Source organism: Musca domestica, unplaced genomic scaffold (assembly GCF_030504385.1).
Source record: "Musca domestica strain aabys unplaced genomic scaffold, Musca_domestica.polishedcontigs.V.1.1 16, whole genome shotgun sequence".
In the NCBI taxonomy this organism is placed as follows: Eukaryota; Metazoa; Arthropoda; class Insecta; order Diptera; family Muscidae; genus Musca; species Musca domestica.
Genome location: NW_026712219.1, coordinates 12,189,403 through 12,211,528, shown reverse-complemented (window position 1 = coordinate 12,211,528; position 22,126 = coordinate 12,189,403). Strand labels below are relative to the sequence as shown.

The 22,126-nt window shown below is 36.2% G+C and overlaps 1 protein-coding gene across 4 annotated transcripts in view; it reads right to left on the bottom strand.

The window, feature by feature from the left end:
* The window catches only part of LOC101891715 (apoptosis-stimulating of p53 protein 1), a 348,817-nt gene that overhangs the window by 76,565 nt on the left and 250,126 nt on the right, over positions 1–22,126 (bottom strand). The window contains exon 1 of one of the 4 annotated variants that reach the window (XM_011296036.3): positions 11,589–11,903. The exons of the other annotated variants lie outside the window; for them this stretch is intronic. Coding sequence (XP_011294338.1) covers positions 11,589–11,603 — 15 coding nt within the window. The 5' untranslated portion in view covers positions 11,604–11,903. Of the gene's footprint in view, positions 1–11,588; positions 11,904–22,126 lie in introns of those variants that run through there. 4 annotated transcript variants of the gene reach the window in all.

The following is a 22,126-nucleotide window of genomic DNA, read 5'->3' as shown; positions in this document are numbered from 1 at the left end:
GAAGGTACATATTTTCAGCTGATCTCTTTGGCAAGTAAACACGATCATTTCGTTTGTTTGTTGACAAACTGCTAGACAACGAATGTTTTCTTATCGGAGAAAACCAAATTCGGCAGCTCACCACTTTCGGCCAAACGAAGCAACTCTTTAGCTCTTTTGAGTCTATTTTTTTTCTGTTGCGGTGTAAGTTCTTGCACTTTTTTGAATTTTAATGGCTTGTCGCTTCTTTATTTTTCGAACCATTTCTCTTCAAACTACTTATTAATACAAAATCTCTCCTCGGTAAAAAAAATATAAAGAAAAAATCATAGATAAAATAGCAGCCCACAGGCACCGTGTTTTTTTTAATAGCAAAAATTAGTCCCTAGACACATTTTTTCATAAAAAAATCAGTCTCCATGCATTGGAGGCTATCTTTTACACAGAATAACAAGTTAAAAAGTAGTAAGTTCGGCCGGGCCGAACTTTGAATACCCTCCACCATTTGGAACGAATTTGGAAATTTTCAAAAAATAAAATCCTTAAAAAATTTTGTTAACATTTTAAAAATACCAAATATACTCGTTATTTTGGGGTCTATACGACGTGGACCTACATAGGCATTGTTTACGATTAGCCATTACCATATTAAAATTCGGAACTTGAAATAAACGGTAAATAATGTAGCTAAAATCATCAAAATATCGTATATAGGGAGGTACCGTTATATCGGAGCTGTGCGAAGACCTGGACCAGCATAAACAATTTTCTGTCACAGGCTATAGCATCCATTACGAACGTCAAATACTATATCTCAAACAATTTCGGTGGGTATTGTACCTAAACTCGTCAAAATACCGAATATAGGGAGGTACTGATTTATGGGGCCTATACGAAGACCTGGACCTGCATAGACAATTTTCTGTCACAGACTGTAGTTCCCACTACGAACTCTAAATACGACATTTGAAACAATTCCGGTGAATAATGACGTTAAAATCATCACAATACCGAATATCGGGAGCTTCCGTTATATGGGGGCTATATGAAAACGTGGACCTACATGGCCCATTTACGAACTTAACCTGCCTACTGGAAAGATAAACACGTGTGCAAAATTTTAGCCTTCCATCTCAATTCGTTCGAAAGATATCGGACATGGCTAAATCGATAAATACATATACTTTGTTGGGTCTGACATGAGTATTTCGAGGAGTTACAAACGGAATGACAAAGTTAATATACCCTCCATAGTATGGTGGAGGGTATAAAAACAGACCCCAGGCGCTGGGGGTGTAAATTCGCCTTCCCTGCCAATGAGGTTATTTTTCTAGAGAAAAAAAAATACGCCAGTGAGGATTAATTTTCCTAATGAAGAAAAATGCACCTCAGACCCTGATGCTCTTTGGATTATTTTTTCTATGCAAAAAAATTACAGCTTATTATTTTACAAAATAAGATAATCCTCAGTTTTTTCTGTAGAGAAAAATAATCCTCAGACAGTGAGGATTTATTTCTTCTATAGAAATACTAATTCTCAATATATGAAGATTTATTTTTTCCCAAGTCATTGAGGACTTTTCTTATCTAAAGAAAACATAACAAACACACTTATATCTTCGTTACATTGTTTTATCTGACCACCCATACGTTTGTCCACCATCACAACCTCCACCAGCTGAAAAAAGTTTTTCCCAACTTTTCCAAATCAAGTTATCGCAACAAAAGTAATTCACTTTTAAAGTTTCCAATCAACTCATTTGAAGATAACTCGCTACTAAATCAATCAATTTACTTGTAAACACGAAACAGATGGCCGACGGGAAAGTAATTGAAAGTATTTTGCCCCCTAAAAAAAGAGAGGAAAAAACTCAACAGAAACACTCCATAAAGGATAATAGCCACACTAAATCAACAGTAAATTCATTTACACCAATCGGTCATTTAACACTTCGTGGTGATGTTATCCTGGCTGAATGCACGCAACGTGACAACAAAATAAGAGAACACCAACACCCGAGAAAAAACAACAGAGACCACAAATTTGTTGCTCAGTTTTTCGAGGTGGTGTATGTACGTCTCCCTCTCTGTGTGTGTGTATGTTTTAGAGGACACAAAGTCTAGCCCCAAGGCTTTCACATTCACCAACGATTAATGGCAAATCATTCGCCTACAGTTGCCAAACACTTAATGCCAACCCGAAGCTGGACAAACTTTTAACCGCAAAAACCTCAAATTCGGAATTGCTGACACAAATAAGCAAAAACAACAAAAGCACCACATGAGTGAAGGGTCCACTCCGAAAGCATTTCTGATGGCCATCCTCATTGCATAGAAGAAGTTTTCTAATTAAATATTCCGGAATATCCTCAAAAGTGTTTATAATTTGTTATTGTTACAGTTATTGTCCGTTGTTTAATACAATCATTATTGTTGTTGTTTTCATTTTGTTTAAATTGTATTTCCTTGTGGCCGGCCTAATGGCATTGCTTTCCTCAATCCTGCTGCTGTTATTCCGAGGGGGAAATTGTATTAAGGTGTTGCTTTTATTTTGGTTAGGTGGGGGTATAAGTTTTATCGTGGAGTCAACCTTAATTGTGATTGTTACAGCCGATAAGAGTTGATGGTGTTGTAAATGTACAGTGGGTTGGAAAATTCGGAAAAAGATTGGGGTTCTAACTCGGCCATTTAAAAACCAGTAAAGAAAGTCCTAAAGTCGTGCGGGGCCGATTTTATGATACCCTACACCACTTTGCTTATTTAGTTGAGCTCCACATAACAATTAAAAGTTTTTATGGTAGAATTCAATCATACACGCTATGATTATAATTATTATTTAAAATTCAAAGGACTAAATATGCCGAAGCATTTGTATCTTTTAAATTCGGACTTGTATTGCCCATTTGGTGCAAAATTAATTTGAAATCAGATAAAGATATATATGGGAGCTATATTCAAATCTGAACCGATCTCGATAAAATTTGGCAAAGATATTTCTGAGCTGTATTTGATATATTTCCCTGAATATCGTTGTTACGGAGTTCATATTACGGCTGTGGGTAACAAATGCAACAAATCGGATGAACAGTATATATGGGAGCTATAGCTATATCTGAACCGATTTTGACATACTAGCTTCTAGACTCAATTCGGTCGTAAGTGCCAAATTTCATCCCATTTGGGCAAATATTAGACGTTTAACGCACAATCAAAGGTAAATCGGACGAAGTTATATGTGGGAGCTATATCCAAACCTGAACCGATCTCGATAAAATTTGGCAAAGATATTTCTGAGCTGCATTTGATACATTTCCCCAAATATTGTTGTTACAAAGTGCATATTACGGCTGCGGAGGACAGAAATAACAAATCGGATGAACAATATATATTGGAGCTATAGCTATATCTGAACCGATCAAATTTGGCATACTTATTTTTAGCCCTAATTTGGTTGTATGTGCAAAATTCCATACTATTCCTACTGATATTAAGCGTTTGGTGCACAATAAAAGGCAAATCGGACGAAGATATATGTGGGAGCTATATCTAAATTTTTACCGATTATCTCCAATTTCAATAGGGTTCGTCCTTGGACCAAACAAATGATTTGTGCAAAATTTCATCTCAATCGGATAATAAATGCCGACCTGCATTTTGTTCACAAGAATACATGGACAGACGGACGGACTGACATGCATGAATCAACTCAGAAAGTGATTCTATGCAGATCATCAAAAGGAACTATGGGTCTATCTCGTTTCCTTTTGCCTGTTACAAACAAATGCACAAATACATAACACCCTGACCACCTTGTGGTGTAGCGTATAAAAATTATTATACTAAATTTTTTGTTGAGGGAACGCAACGAATCCGGTACAGCTCAATGTTGTGACCGAATACCGAAGATTAATAAAATCTAAGTAAGGACTGATATTTTCAATGATTACGTTTCGGAAAACCTTGAAAAAAATTGTCAAGAGAATACCAAATGTGGTTTCAGCTTGATCAATTTATTGACAAAAAAATTATATTTTTAACTTCGTTATTCTGCTGGATGAAAGTGTCAATAAAGAATCATTCTTCGCCCCTTCTTAAAAAATTTGTAAGCTGGACTATTTATATCCTACACCAAAAGGTGGTCAGGGTATTATGTCTTTGTGCATTTGTTTGTAACAGGCAAAAGGAAACGAGATAGAACCATAGTTCCTTTTGATGATCTGCATTGAATCGCATTCTGAGCCGATGTATTTTGTAAAAAAAAGTACAGGTCGCATTTTTTGCTCGATCGACACAATATTTGGCTCAAATCATTTGTTTGACCCAAAGACGAACTCCACTGAATTTGGAGATAATCGGTTAAAATAAAGATATAGTTCCCATACAGGGTGGGATAAAAAACTGCAACAAAGTCAAACGCCATAATCTTTACATTTTTTTTTAAATTTTATTGAATGAAAGCTAGAAATGTCGGAATTAATATCAAATTTTAGAAAAAGTCTAGATTTGTTCGAATTTGTCACCTTTGTCACGAATTATGGCCTTCAAACGGCCCATGAAACTGTCACACGCTGCCCGAATGTTGCTCAGCGGTATTTTGGCCTATTCCCGGCGAAGCGCTTGCTAGAGGTGATCGACACTTTGGTATTTTTTAGTGTCAACCTTGCTTTCCAAATACTCCAGACACAAAACACAACAAATTGGTATCCGGAGATTTCGATGGCCATTGTGCGCTGGAAATGAAGCGAGCCTCATTTTCTAATCATTCTTGGGTGGCGAGTGCTGAGTGCGATGGTGCTGGGTTCTGTTGGATTGTTCAAGGTCTGCGGCCAAAATGTTTGTGTGCCCAAGGCTTTAATATACCCTCCAGAATTTTACACAAATCATTTGTTTGACCCAAGGACGACTCCCATTTGGAGATAATCGGTCAAAATTTAGAAATATTTCCCATATATACCTTCGTCAGATTTCCTGTTTATTGTGCAGCAAAGGTGTAGTATCGGCCCAAATAGTATGGAATATGCAAAGTGGTGTAGGGTATCATAAAGTCGACCCCGCCCGACTTGAAGACTTTCTTTACTGGCTATACCCTACACCACAAAATGGTCAGGGCATTATGTCTTTGTGCATTTGTTTGTAACAGGCAAAAGAAAACGAGATAGACCCATTTGACCATCTGCATAGAATCACATTCTGAGTCGATTTATGCATGTCCGTCCGTCCGTCTGTCCATGTATTTTTGTAAACAAAGTACAAATCGGATTTATCGCCCTATCCAGATGAAATTTTGCACAGATCATTTGTTTGGCCCAAGGACGAACCCTATTGAAATTGGAGATAATCGGTAAAAATTTAGATATAGCTCCCATATATATCTTCTTCCGATTTGCTTTTTATTCTGCACCAAACGTGTAATATCAGCCCGAATAGTATGGAATTTTGCACATACAACCAAATTAGGCCTGAAAATAAGTATGCTAAATTTGATCGAAATCGGTGCAAATATAGCTATAGCTGCAATATATATTGTTCATCCGATTTGTTATTTTTGTCCTCCGCTGCCGTAATATGCACTCTGTAACCACAATATTTGGGGAAATATAGCAAATACGGCTCAGAAATACTTTTGCTAAATTTTATCGAGATCGGTTCAGGTTTGGATATAGCTCCCATATATAACTTCGTCCGATTTACCTTTGATTGTGCACCAAACGTCTAATATTTGTCCAAATGGGATGGAATTTGGCACTTACGACCCAATTTAATCTAGAAGCTAGTATGTCAAATTTGGTGAGGATCGGTTCAGATATAGCTATAGCTGCCATATATATTGTTCATCCGATTTGTTATATTTGTTACCCACAAATAATATGCACTCCGTAACAAAGATATTCAGGGAAATATATGAAATACATCTCAGAAATATCTTTGCCAAATTTTATCGAGAGCGGTTCAGATTTGGATATAGCTCCCATATCTGTATCCGATTTCAAATTAATTGTGCACCAAATGGTCAATACAAGTCCGAATTTCAAAGATACAAATGCTTCGGCATGTTTAGTCCTTTGAACTTTAAATTATAATGTATGATTGAATTCTCCCATAAAAAACTTTTAATTGTTATGTGGAGCTCTACCCTCCCCCCCCCTGAATGTGCCTGAATGTATGCTACGAAAATGCCTAAGTTAAATGTTTGAAAATCATGAGACTCTAACACGATATCTAATCTGACCTAAAGTGATGTTAAACTACTTTTTCTATTGGATCGAGATTTTTTATACCCGTGGCCAGACTTCAGTACAATTTTCCATTATTATTCTTTCTTTTCCCCTTAACCTCTCTCATTTTCCTCTAATGCCCTACAATTTACCTCATCAGTATTTTAATTTCCTCTAAGCCACTGTCTTTAATAGGTTATTTTACAGGTTATTACAAAGCACTGCGGCAAAGGACTGTCTACAAAATCACCTAGCCTGGGGGTATCCTGTATTATAACACCCCTGAGGCAAGAATCATATTCTCCTCCCATCACCGGACAAAATGGTTTACAATAATATCTTGTTTTCCCACTTCCCTCCCCCCCCTCTCTCTCTCAGTGGCATTTATCTTCCCCTCTTCATGGCCTTTTTGTAAATGTTTCCAAATTGGTATAAAATTGTATTTACACTTATCTTTTAGAGGCTTAGCCAAGGATATTACTTAACGGTCAGTGAGTTTCCTTTCTGGGGGGAGAGGGAGGGGTAGAATCCCAAACCAAATCAGAGAAGAAGGAAATGGTGCTGGAAATTTGGGAAAATTTCATTAATAAATATTTGATTTGCTTTCCTTGTATTGGCTAAGCTTGACACTGGCCAGTGGTCCGTCCCTTAGACGCCTTTTACAACACCAATATACAAGGTCCTTTAGAAGTTGAGCGTTTATCCATCACCACCCAACTAACTCCTACCTCCTTATGGATATTTATTTACCCAAGCTATTTCGTTGTAAGGTGTGTTTGCTCTAAATGTCTTTGTTAACCTGAGATGAGGGTCACTCTGTTGAAAAGGACAACAACAGGCTCCGGCTCAGTCTCATTAGATGAATTCTAAAACCATAATTGCTCTGATTACCAATGTTCATTTTGACTTTTTCGACTTAATAAGGTTAATCTGGCCTTGTTACTGTGTCAAGAGTCATATTTGTTTGCTTTGCTGTTGGTTGTTGTTGATGTTGTATTATTTGCTTAAGCTCTACTTAGCTGGGCTATGGCAGATTTGACAATAAAAATAACAGCATGAACAACAACACCAACAACGAAGAACCAGAACATCCTAAACATGTATACTTTTGTAGGCTAATTAAAATTGTTATGTTTGCAGCAAATGTTCCAACCAACCATCGCACCATCTCAAGAGTGTCAGTTGGTGTTGTTCGGTCGTTGGTTGTTGGGTTGCCTGGTTTGGTGGTTCGTTTGTTCTACTTTCAACGCTAACTGCTGTCGCTACTGCTGCCACTGCCACTACTGGGTCATGGGTCCTTCTGCATTAGGGGAAGTGGAGACAAGTAGTTGTATCATTTCTTTATATCTCTATGTGTGTGTGTGAGTGTATGTGTCCTCCGTGTTTAGTGGCCATACATTTTACATTCTCTTTACACCATTTTTTTGTTGGGTACATGCCGTCTGTATGAATGAATTGCAGAAAATACTATTTGAGTTGACTGTCAGTCTTAATGAGATGAACATTTTCTATGGCTGTTCAGTACAGTGTGTGGTGGAAATATTGAAACTTTTAAAAAATTTGAAACGATTTTTTGGGAAAAATATTAAAATTGTAGAATTGTTAACAAACCAGATAAGATTTGGGAAATTGACTTTTTATATCCTACAACACTATGTGTTGGGGGTATAATAAGTTTGATTGGGCCAAAAATTATGTAACACCTCGAAATATTGGTTTCCAGCATAGGAAAGTATATATGGATCTTCCTATCTCGCCGAGATGAGTCGATCGATCCACGTTAATTTGTAATCACTCTACAGGTCGCAATTATGAACCGATCCTCATGAAATTGAAAATGGAGGTGGGGTAATGGTCAGAATAGAACCCTATTGTTTTTGGAGATGATCGCACGATATTTATCGCACGAATATTTTCAACCCCAGTCAAATCACTAATGCATTAAAAGATCACTTTTCACCATTACAGTGATGTTAATAGCCAAGAAATCGGATATATAGCAAAATAGGTACAATATATATGTAAAAAAATGATCTTATTTATTCTGCTTATAAATCAAAAACCCCTGGGCCGATTTTCACAATTCCAATCAATCCGGAATGGTCTTTTGTCAGAAAAGCAGAAAATCTAAGAAAATCGCGGAAAAATATACCAATAAAAAAGTGAATATTTTTTGTTCCATTTTTTTCAATTCTTGTCATATGTTTTATCGCATGCGATTTTTTCAATTTGACTTAAAATTTTGAATTGTAAATTTTCTAAATGTTTACACCCTTCAATACTACGTTTTGAGGGTATTATATGCGTGTCGCAATTATCGTCCGATCCTCACGAAATTTGGCATGGAGGTAGGGTTAGGGTCAGAATTAAAGCCTATTGTTCTTAAGATGTACATTTAGAAGTGCAAATTAACTAAAAATTTTTTTTTTTTTAATTTTGTAGTCGCTCTATAGGCCACAATTGAAACTAATCGACACGGAATTTCACATCGGAAGAGAGTTAAGGGCAGAAAAGAAGTCGATGACCATTGGATTGCATTTAGCTGTAAAATGGACCACAACTTTTGCCAAATTCTCCGGGCCAAAAACTAAGGGTAACCTCTGGGCGGGGCTCCTTGGCAGTATTTCAAAAACGAAATCTTCCGAAATGGATTTGGATATAAGGGGACTTCGAACATATTGCAGTGTTGTAGGGTATCACCTGGTCGGCCTCGCACGACTATAGCCTTTGCTTACTTGTTTTTAATTGGGACAAGTTAAAAATTATCAGTCGGCTTTGCTGTCAGATGTACACCCTCAGCCAATGTTCGACTATGTTTTGTCTTCTGTAATGATCATTGAAATTGTTGACCCTCTACGGAGTATGATCCGAAGGAATGAACCAATATTGTCCATTTCGTATCGGACCTAAAGAAATATGATATAAATATTGCGACGTGCCAGGTTTGGACTATTTGGTTGAGATATGTGAAAAATTTTAGGAAACATTGAATTGTGCCTGAGGTGCCAGATATAGTGGAAGGTTGTATTCCTTTTGCATACTTCATCTAATACAGATAAAAATACTGGTTTGGGCGAAGATTCAAGAAAATCAAAAATTTGTATCCAATTTTATGCGAAATCATAAATTCCGTATTAATTTCAGACTTCTGGTTTGGAGAAATATTTAGATATAACAAGTTGTAAAGAATTGCCGACTTGTTTCGCAAATTTTGTCAGATAAAAGTAAAATTGTGACCCATTGTGGGTGAGGTATCCGAAGGGGTTCGCAGATATATATCACCTTCAAAAAAGATATTTTGTTAGCAAAAATGTTTGTGTGTGTGCAAATTGAAGAGAGTTGGATGCTTATTTCGCTTTCTTTGGGCGTCTTATTTTTCAAAATCTTCAACCCTATGTGGGGGAGGTCCTAGAAGAAATGGTCAGATCTCCACCTTCTTTATAACAGATCTTGTGTTGATGAAAATATTGAGATGTACCAAGTCTGAATGGAATCGGATGTTAATTTCGCTTTTTCTTGGAGCTTCATGGGTATTCAAAATCTGGATTCTTTGTGGGGGAGGTATCGGAAGGAGTGGACCAAGATATTTCATCTTCATACCAGACCTTGGGTTAATAAAAAATATTGTGATCTGTAAAATTTTGAAGACAGTCGGACTCTTAAACCACATTTTATAAGAGATACCATTTTTCAAAACCCTTGGTGCGGAAGGTTCCTGATGGAGTGGACCGATATTGTAAATTTTCGCTCCTAACCCAGCACTGGTGCAGATATTTTGATTTGCAAAGTTGGATCAAAATCGGATGAATCTTTCTCTCTTTCTGTGTAATAAAATATTTTTTAGAAAATTCCGACCTTTTGTAGGAGGGTTACCGGAGGTAGTGGACCGATAAAGCTTCCCTTCTTTACGCCAGATCTGGTTTTGATATAAAACATACAGGGTGAGATAAAAAATAGCAACAAAGTCAAACTCCATAATTTTTAAATAATAGAATAAGTTTAGATTTGTTCGAATTGGACACCTTTGGCACGAATTATGGCCTTTAAACGGCCAATGAAACCGTGACACGCTGCCCGAATGCTGCTCTGTGGTATTTTAGCCCAATTCCCGCCGAAGCGCTTGCTTGAGGTGATCGACACTTTGGTATTTTTTAGTGTCAACCTTGCTTTTCAAAATACTCCAGACACAATAGTCAAACGGATTGGTATCCGGAGATTTTGGTGGCCATTGTGCGCTGGAAACGAAGAACCTCATTTAGTAACCATTTTTGGGTGGCGTGTGCTGAGTCCTGTTGGAATGTCCAAGGTCTGCGGCCAAAATTTTTGCGTGCCCAAGGCTTTAATACAACCTCCAGAATATTTTCGCTATAACATTCGGTATTTATTCTGATGTCACGGTCGATTAATACGAGTGGAGAGCGACCATCGGCTGTTGTGGCGGCCCACAAAGAATGTTTTCTCATCGGAGAAAACCAAATTCGGCACTTCACCACTTTCGGCCAAGCGAAGCAATTCTTTAGCTCTTTTGAGTCTATTTTCTTTCTGTTGCGGTGTAAGTTCTTGCACTTTTTAGAATTTCAATGGCTTTACCCCGAGCTAATTTTTCAATATTTGCCGAATGAAATATTGTGATATGTTCAGGTCACGAGCCATTTTTCGGCCACTGCGACGAGGGTTTCGATCAAGTCGCTTCTTTACTTTCCGAACAATTTCTGCTGATGTTGCTGTTTTCTTCCGTCCACTTCCTTGATGTCGGGCTATGCTATGTTATGCCAGTATCACGATAACAAGCGATGGTACGAGTCACAAAAGATTTATTCACATTCAAATACTGGAGTACTCTAACGATAGCCACTTGTGGTTTTCCAGCCAAAACATATATCACGCTTGAATTCCATCACAAATAAGTTTTTTTTCGGAAAATTCTAACCAAAATTCTTTTGTACGCTTGTAAACAATAAATGAACTGTCACTGGAATAATTTTAACAGCTGTCGGTCGAGTGGCTTAGAAATTACAGCAATCTGAAGTTGTTTGCAGTTTTTTCATCTCACCCTGCATATAGCTCCAATATATATTTTTGGCCGATTTCATGTATTTAATGCACCATACACTGTATGTGTCTACATTTTCAATGGGGGAGCGAGCGAACACAGGTTCAACTACCATTCCCATAAAAATGTAAATTGAACCGGGGCGCCTGAAAGTATGCAACTTATCATGCATTGTAGTTCCTCCCAATTGAATTTAATTCAATGTAGTATTGATAGAATGTAGTTTCAAATTGTTTTTTCAATTGAAACATATAATGTATTTTTAATTCCACTTTAATTGTTGCAATAAACTATACCAAGATTTGTTTTTAAACTTGACTAGACTAGACATACATACATACCATCTGTACTACCATACTATGCGGCAATGCTTAGAAATAAAATTTTATTATCACTCAATCACAATTGGGTGATTTTGGTTTCCAAAATTAATGCTCCGCTTTTTATCAATTTCAATTTCAAATATTGTAACACAATTAATATTTGTTTTATATTGCACTATAAGAGTTCTTTTTCAATATTGCACTATAAATTCCTTATTAAATTTGACAAACAAAATATACAATTCCAGACTTCAAATTTTCCGTTTTAAATTTCAAGCGGCTTGTTTCAAAACGTCATACCGGTATCACGTGGACTTTACAACTACTGGCTTTGCACCAGACAATTTGGAAACACTCCAGGCAACAGGTAGATTTCTAACATGCTCTATATTTGATGCCGGTGATGAAGATGGTGGTGGTGGTGGAGAGAAACGAAACGGCTACAAGAGTCATAAGAACAACAATTCTGGCTTCAAAGGTACCATAAAAAGGAATAGATGTTAATGGATTTATGAAACAGGTAAAAATGGCATTGTGCCATCGACTGGCCTCCATACACACACACCTTTGCGGCATAAGAATAAGGAGTGTTATTGTTTGTGGTTACCTGTTGTTGTGGGAAATCTTGTCTATTACCTCGCTCCGCTCTCTCTCTCTCTCTCACTCCTATCTATCTCTCACATGTACCCTTAATTCATATTAGGCAAATGCTATGCACTTGGGAGTTAAGTATTTTTTCTATTTCTTTCTTGGAATTCCAAGAAAATGATTATTTGTTTGAATAGATGGAAAATTTCGTTTTTTCATAAATTGCCATTTCGTCGACTTAGCACCTTGGTGCTACACACACACATACTTACATACAGAGAGACATACTAAATTAGGAATTAGAGCCAAAGTTAATTTGTAATGATTTAGTGCGTAGGATCAATGGGTTTTATGAGTACTTAACGAGAAGTCGGTGCACAATTTGAAAATAGGCAATAAGACAACTGAATTTAGTTATTAAGTAATTAGAGTTTGAGAAGGGGACCTGAAGAGCGGGCATGTGTTTTTTGTACAATTTTGTATTTTGTTGTGGCTTAAATTGAACTTCTTATAAATTTGTCTGAATTTGAAAAATAATTGGTTTTTTGATTGCCGACAAATTAGGTATCTTACTCATTGTGAATCAGAAGAGAATTTCCTTTTATTGAGAATTATCTTCACTGGCACAGGGAGAATTCTTTCTATTGAAAATATCTATTTTGGGGAATTAAGATGATTTTCAACTTTTCCCTAAAAAAATAATTCCTGGTTGACAGGAAAAAACTCTTCTTGGTAGACTGAAAATGTTTCCAAAAAGAAAACACAACCTCGAGACTATACATTTTTCCTATCAGATAAATCAGATAATTTCTAAAAAGTCTCATGAATATGAAAAGTACTAAACAGTACTAAATTTAGTACAATTTGAATTCGGGGAAACGGATGGATGTGAAATACTGAAATTTGAATTTAACATTTCTGGCGGAGTGTACGATTGGTATATGGAGGAAGTTTTCGAAATGAGTACTTATGTGCACGAAAAGTACTAAATGGTATTTAATTTGGTACAATTTCGAATTGGGTGAACTGATAGATCTGAAATTCGTACTTGTGTGAACTAAATTTGGTACAATTTAAATTTTGGTGAAGGGGTAGAGTTGAAATCCTGAAATTTGAAAAAAAAAAGATTTCTATGGACTGTATGATGTAGGCAGTTATGAGTATCTTGAAAATAAAACTACACTCGAAGTGTAGGATTGGGGTATGTAGTTGTAATAAAATACAATCCTAAAATATCCTAAAATATGAAATTTACTGTGGGAATGTAGGATTGGGGTGTGTAGAAAGCTTTAGAAATTCGTACTTATGTGTTCTAAATGGTACTAAATTTGGAATTGTGATGATGGAGCTGGAATTCTGAAATTTGGGATGAAAGTCACTAATGTACCAAAGTGTTTTTTTTGAAATTCGAAATTAAAGGTTACGAAAAGTTCAAAACTTATAAAATTGTATCATTTGTTGTTATTTGGTCACGCCATATGACTGAGGGTATAAAAACAGCAGTCCTTTACAAAGACTCTCGAATATTTCTCTACAGCCAAAAAGACGACAGTCCAATTTTTCATAGCAAAATACTATCGAATAGCAGTCCTGTCGATTTTTTATAACAAAAATATCAGTTCTGTCGAATTTTTTTCTATAGCAAAAAATAGCAGACCTTTCGATTTTTTTCTATAGCAAAAAATCAGTCCTGTAGTTTTTTTTTATAGCAAAAAATAGCAGTCCTGTCAAATTGTTTTCTATAACAAAAAATTCCTGTTGAATTTATTCTATAGCAAAAACAAGTAAGCAAAGGCTACAGTCGAGCGGGGCCGACCGTTGAATACCCTACAACACTATAATAAACGATACAGTTAATATAGGCGAGATACTCGAAAGAATTTCACAAGACATTGTGACAAATAATAAAAGAAAACCAGGTTTCGTTGTCTAATTTTCGAATAATAGCAACTTAAACTAATTTGCTCATTTCCAATTTATTGGTAGATGTTGCACGTAAATGGTCTTCCTAGATCTGGAACCAATATTTCCCAAAGACCTATAATTTCTCAGAAGTGGCAAAAGATTAACATTTATTATTGGTTTTTGACTGAAACGCATCTATATGAGATACAGACATTTGACTATATTCTTCAACGAAATCAACGTTAACGAAATAGTCAGAAGTGCGTCTTTCATGTATTTGTGAATTCTCCAAAAAGTCACTGGAATGGACATTTTCGTATTTTGTCTATAAAAGTTGGCAAACTCCTTCACACATTGAATATTTTTGGATGGCCATCCAAAACTGCTTGGCTTTTGCAATGTCCGTTAACCCCCATAATTACGACCTGCTGACAATTTTGCGGGTTTTTTGTCCATTTCAACCCCTAAATATATGGCGATCATCTCCAAAAAGAATAGGCTTTTATTCTGACCCTCATCTTATCTCCATGCAAAATTTCGTAAGGATCGGGCCATAAATGCGATCTGTATATGATATCCTAACTACTTAGTTTTGTTAGCTGTAGAAATATTACCAAATATTTAATTCAAAATGAAAATATGCCAAAAATATGACAAAATTGAAAAAATATGAGAAAATTTTACAAAATCAATATTTTCATCTTTAGAGAGATATTTTTATGCGATTTTTTAGACGTTTTATGTTTCCTGCCAAGAGGCCATTCTGAATTAATGAGAACTGTCGAAATCAGTTCAGCCGTTCTCGACATATAAGAGATTTTTCAAGCATATCTTCTTTGATAAACATATATATCGCACATATTTTGCTATATATCCGTTTTGTTGGATGTTAACATCAATGTAAAGATCAGAAGTAACCTTGTCATGGCTTTGTGATTTCGCCGGGATTTAAAATATTCGCGGTTTAATGAAAAATTGTTGAATTTTTTCAACAAAAAAGATATGGGCTATTTTACCCGCTAAATATAATCCGATGACCACCCAAATGGGTAGGCTTCTTGCCAGCCCTAAACTCTAGCTACATGCGAAATTCCTCATCGATTGGTCTACAATTGCGACCTGTAGAGCAAGTGCAAAATCAGGAATTTTTTCAGTTTTTGGTCCATTTCAACCCCTAATTATTATGCGATCATCACCAAAAGAAATAGGGTTCTATTCTGACCCTAGCCCCACCTCCATTTTAAATTTCGTGAAGATCGGACCATAATTGCGACCTGTAGAGTGATTACAAATTAACATGGACAGACGGACAGACGGACAGACGGACGGACGGACATACATAGCTAGATCGACTCAGCTCGGCGAGATAGGAAGATCCATATATACTTTCCTATGTGGGAAATCAATATTTCGTGGTGTTACATAATTTTTGGCCCAATCAAACTTATAATACCCCCAACACATAGTGTTGTAGGGTATAAAAAGCATTCCTGCCGAATCGAGTCGAGTTTTTTCTATAGCAAAAAAGCAGTAACGAAAATTTTTTTCCTGTAGCAGAAAATAGCAGTATTGTCGACATTTTTTCTATAGCAACAAATGACAGTTCTGCCAAATTTTTTGTGTCGAATTTTTTCTGTATCAAAAAATTGTGGTCCTGTCAATTTTTTTTCTGTAACAAAAAATTGTGGTCCTGTCAAATTTTTTTCTGTAGCAAAAAATTGTGGTTCTGTCGAATTATATTTCTGTAGCAAAAAATTGTGGGCCTGTGGAGTTTTCTCTATAGCAAAAAATAGTAGCCCTGTCGATTTTTTTCTATAGCAAAAAATAGCAGTCCTGTCGATTTTTTTTCTATAGCAAATAATAGCAGTCATCAAAAAATAGGAGTCCTGTCAAAAATTTTTTATAGCAAAAAAAAGCAGTCCTTTAGAGTACTGAAGATTTTTTTCTATAGAAAAAATACCAGTCCGGTACAAGACCGTCGGATTTTTATACCCTCCACCTTGGAAAGGAGTGTATACATCTTTAAATATTCATCGTAGACCACATAAAGTCATAATCAGCATAAAATTCTAAGTCGATTTAATCTATCTGTCTGTCTGTTGAAATCACGATACAGCCCACATTATTTGACGTAGAGCAAACAATTTAGCAGACCAATTTGTATTGTGTCTAGGATGGTTGGTATTGAAAATGAGATATATCGGTCCACGTTTTGATATAGTCCCCATATAACGGTACCTCCCGATATTCGGTATTTTCATGATTTATGCCACATTTTTTTACGGATTTGTCTGAAAATTGGTATGTGTAGGTCATGGCGGGTCCCCGTTCGTGGGGAGAGGCATTGCATGTATAGGTCCACGCTTTGGTATAGCCCCCATATAAAGGCACCTCCCGATATTCGGTATTTTGAGTGTTTTTGCCAATTTTTTCACGGATTTGTCTAAAAACTGGTATTTGTTGGTCATAATGGGTCCTACTTCATGTGGCGAATCATTGTAATTATAGGTCCACGTTTTGGTATAGTCCCCATATAACAGTACCTCCCGATATTCGGTATTTTGTTGATTTTTGCCACATTTTTTCACGGATTTGTCTGAAAATTGACATTTGTAGGTCATAATGGTTTCTAGCTCCTTTGGCGAAACATTGCATGCAAAGGTCCGCGATTTGGTATAGCCATAGTATAACGGTACCTCCCGATATTCGGCATTTTAATGGTTTTTGTATTTGTTGGTCTTAATGGGTTCTAGCTCTTTTGGCGAAATACTGTGTATATATGTCCACGTTTTTGTATAACCTCATATAGCCGTATTTCCCGATATTCGGAATTTTGATGATTTTTGGCACATTTTCCCATGAATATGTCTTAAAATTGGTATATGTGGGTCATAATGGGCTCTAATGTTTCCTTTACCCTACGGTGGAGGGTATTAAAAGTTTGTCTTGGCCGAACTTAATGTTTTTTTTTTTACTTGTTTCTGTAGCAAAAATAGAAGTCCTGTTGAATTTATTTCTTTAAAAAATATAGCAGTCATTCTATAGAATTTTTTCTATAGAAAAGAAAAAACGGCTCTGAAGGTTTGAAAGAAAAAAATCGCTTTTCCCAGAAGTTGATTTAAAAAAAAGTGGTTTTGTTATCCCTTGCTCAGAATTTCTCTTTGTATTATTTTCCTTTCATATCTTTAGTTATGATGTCCGTCAAGACTACCTTGTAGACTAAGGCAGAGAGAATGAAACTCGATATATTAACATTGGCATTTTCTTGTCAATTAATTTCGTTTTAATTTGTTTCTTCCATTTCTTCTTCGTTTTCTTCGTCTTCTCCTCTTCTTTAATTGCAGTCATAACATTTTGACATTATAACGTTTCTATTTACATTTCTGTGCGAATTATGTATAATTTGCCTTGACTGGTTTTGAATGAATGAATGGCTGGCTGGCATGATGCTGATGCTGCTGCTGCTGTTGATAACGACTAGGCGTATGTATGACGTCCATTTAAAATCAGCCGACAAGTCAGAGCCATGATTGCCACAACACAGAGCACAGAGCAATGGTGGAAGGGTTGAAAAAAGAGGAGGAGGATGAGATTGCCAAAGTATGTTTGCATTTTATTTGTCCTACCAGCCTGGTTAAGAGTGATTATACAGGCCTCAGGGTGTTTTATAAGTACACTCTTGAGTTCATATTTGGCAACGGCTGCAGCCATGATGGTACTGATGGTGGTACTGACAAACATCGACACAGTTCCACTCGCAGCTAGCAAGTCAACCCGCCATGCCAGCCATCCATTTAACCAAACAGCGACAATAACAAGTTGACACAACTAATTGACACTTATTTTATGGTTATTATAATATTTGAACTGTTCCGAGCATCCATAGAGAGGGAGGGAGAAGGGAAGAATACCAAACAAGAACAATAACAACAACGGAAATGTTTAAAACTAACACTTATTAATGCTTGGCAAATCCTTTTGAGTCAATTACACCAACAAAACAAAGCAGGCGAAGAGAGTGATGAGAAGGGAGAAAAGCCCAGGCAGACCATGTTCGACACCATTGCCAATTAACCAGGTCATGTTGTTCGTCATAGCCGCCGTCGTCTGGTTTGCTACAGCGTAGAAAAAGACATGAAAAGAGTAAAGACATTATTTATAAAAGCTTCCTTCAAACAGACCAGGCCAAAAGCCAAGGCGAGCCGAACGTTTTATAAGCGTGTCAAAGACATTCATGTCGGTTTGTCTTCTTCGCCTCCTTGTTGGGCTAGGATATCAACAAAAATTAATTTCTAAACATCCTTTTGATTATTTATGCAAAATTGTAAACAAGACATTTTGTTTGTTGTTGCAGTTGCCGACAACGTTGTTGTTGCTTTTAGGCTATGTGTGTGTTTGTGAGTCATTCTCAAAACAAGCAAATTAAAAATATGCAAAGAAATTGAAACAAGGCTGATGTGATGATCTCTTGTTTACATTGCGGCACAAAGATATGAAAATGTATTCAGCAATTATGGCAATATTTTAGTTTTCTCTCGAAAATTATGGACAAATTATAGTTGGATAATTGAAGTGATCTATGGTGGGATTAGTAGATGCAGATAGAGCAGACATTTTAATTAAATTATTAATCTTGAGAGAATTTCGAAATTTGCATGTGGAAATTGAAAGGAATGGAATACAATTTATGTGGGGCCTTCTATTGAAAAAATTCAGAATTTAACATTTTTGAGCAAAAATCAATCCGCAAGAGATTGCTTGCATGTAATGAAAAAAATAGGATGTAACCGGAAGAACCATTTGGGGACTATGGATTTAAAAACAAATCAAGTGTAGATGAAACTTCTGTTGAGAAAAGTGATACTTTCGGGAGGGGACATTATACAAAGATTCATTTTTTGCCCTCTCAACTTTATTCCTACAGAGGTGGGATAAAGTGGACGTGAAGGACAACATTTAAAGCGAATGGGAGAGGCGAATGAAAAACGGAGGGAAAATTGACTTTTCCGGTCGGAAATTTTCAAAATTGGGCATTTTTAGATAAAACCAGTAAGCAAAGGTCGGCTGGGGCCATTTATAATTTAGAATCAGAAGGAACTCATACGTAAGAGGTATATCCAACATTGAATCTATTTCCACCAAATTCGACGGAGGAATTTGTACCCTTCGTGCCATAGGATATATATGGGAGCTATATCCAAATCTTAATCGTTCTCGATAAAAATTGGCATATGTATTTCCGAGCTCTATAAGATATCTGGTACCAAATAATATATCTGATACCAAATAACGAATATGAGAGACTTAAAAACCAAATCGGATGAAAGATAAATATGGCAGCTATAGCTATATGTGAACCGATTTTCACCAAATTTGGCGTGCTTTCTTCTAGACTGAATTTGGGATGTGCCAAAATTCAGGTCATTAGGATTAGGAAAGGACATTTGATTAGGCTATTTGGCACAAAATTAACCCGAATGGGAGCTATATCCAAATCTGAACCGATCCAAATATTATTATTGTCGAATGCATATTACGAATATGAGGGACTTAAAAACCAAATCGGATGAAACATATATATGGGAGCTAAAGCTATATCTGAACCGATTTTCTAGACTGAATTCGGCCGGATGTGCCAAAATTCAAGTCATTAGAACGGATATTGGTCATTTGACACACAGTTAACCAGAAATCATTTGAAGATATATATGGGAGCTATATCCAAATCTGGAGCGATCTTGATAAAAATTGGCAGAGGTCTTTCTGGATATATCTGACATTTGGTACCAAATATCATGGTTGTCGAATGCATATTACGAATATGAGGGATTTAATACTCCAAATCGGATGAAACATATATATGAGAGCTATAGCTATATCCGAACCGATTTTCATAAAGTTTAATGTATTTGTTTCAAGATTGAATTCGGTCGGATGTGCCAAAATTCAGGTCATTCGGATTGATATTGGCCATTTGGTGCAGAATTAACACGAAATCGGTTAAAGATATATGGGAGCTATATCTAAATCTGATCCGATTATCACCAATTTCAATAGGGTTCGTCGGATAATAAATGCGACCTGCATTTTGTTCACGAGAATACGTGGACGGGCGGACAGACAACTGAGTGACATAAATCGACTCAGATAATGATTCTATGAATATCCTCAGAAGTAACTATGGGTCTATCTTGCTTCCTTCTCCATGTTACAAACAAATGCACAAAGACATAATACCCTTACCACTATGTGGTGTAGGGTAAAAATACCCAATATGAACGAGTTTTTTTCTACAGCATATTCAAAAATCAGGTGTCAGCCATAACCGATTTTTTTTTCTATAGAAAAAAGTCTGTTGTCCCACATCCAAAACTGAGTGTTTTTATATTAAAAATTCTGTTATAGGCCAGGACTTTATTATTTAGAAAAATTGAGATGCCTCCCAGAACAATTGTTCTTCTCCAAGACTGAGTTCTTTCCATAGGGAAAAATATATATTTTAAAGAAAAAATCCGTTGTATCCTAGAACAGATGATTTTAGCCACATTTTTCAATTGAATTGTCTGAAATTCGACCCAAGGAGCTCTTTGTGAGTACTTTACCCTCTGACAGAGAATGGTCTATATAGATCCACGGTACCGTATATCCCCCATATAACGGTACCCCCCAAATATTCAGTATTTTTATGATTTTAGCAACATTTTTCAATAAAATTGTCTGAAATTCTACACAAGGAGTTCTTCGTGACTACTTTATTGCCTGGAAGAGAATTATCTATATAGGTCCACGATGTCGTATAGCCCCCATATAACGGTACGCCCCGATATTCCGTATTTTTATGATTTGAACCAATTTTTTCAATGGAATTGTCTTAAAATCCATATAAGGGGTTCCTTCTGAGTACTCTACTTTAGATAATTGTCTAAATAGGTCCACGGTTTAGTATAGCACCCATATAATAGTACCCCCCAGATATTTGGTATTTTTATGATTCTTTCGACATTATTCTGCGGAATTATTTCAAATTTCGAATATAAAGTTCGGAACCGTTACTACAGCCTATGACACAAATTACTTATGCAGGACCACGTCTTCGAATTTTTGGAAATTTTTCAAGATTCTTCCAAATGGTGGAAAGTATAGAAAGTTCGACCCGGCCGAACTTAGCTGCTTTTTTATTTGTTATCTATGGAAAAATTCTACTGTCCCCTAGACTTTAATTTTTGTCCCTCAGAATTCTGGTTTTTCTATGGAAATATTCTCTCTACCCTAGAGTGAATTTTTTTCTATGAAAAATTCAGCTGAAAAAATTTTGATGTCCCCAAAAATAAAATTTGTAGCTTTCAAAAACACACAATTTGACCTCTGTTATATCTTGATTTTTGCTTTTCAGCACGTGTAGATGTCACTTTTTGCCGCCTACTTCAAATATTTTTTTTCCAACGGACCTTTGGGGACATCCGTACCCAACCCCTTTTGGGCATTACCTTTTTAACACATCTTCTCAGGAGAAAATCCCTTGCTCAGGTGTTCTCTGAGCTTGTTACACTTATAATGATTGATTGATGTTAGGGTCCCAAAAACACTTTGGTAATTTCTTAAGCTATCAATTTTTTTAATGGCACGTTTATGCTATCCGAAAATCCGTGTGTCGTTAACAAACCACCAAAACAAAGCAAAAACTAGACTTTTTGACCAGAAAAATATGTCTTGTTTAAATACCCTTCCCCACTTTTTTGTTGATTTTGCCTTTGTTTGGCCAAAGCAAAGATATGTTGTTTTTTTCTTTTCTTCCAATACCATAAAAAATGTCCTGCCAAGGCAAATTTTTTTTATGTTTGCCATTATAAAAAATATACATATTTTGTGCATTGTTTGAGCTTCCTTGATATCATGTGTGGATGTATGTGTGTGTGTGTGGCTCTGCTTTATTGATGATGATGGTTTGTGCATAATTTTTTTTTTATTATGAATGCCTTGTTCTTCCTTGGCATGCCTTGATGTGGGTTTGACAGGAAGGCATGTGCTGACAGTATCACTATTTCTGGCCATTGGTTGTATAC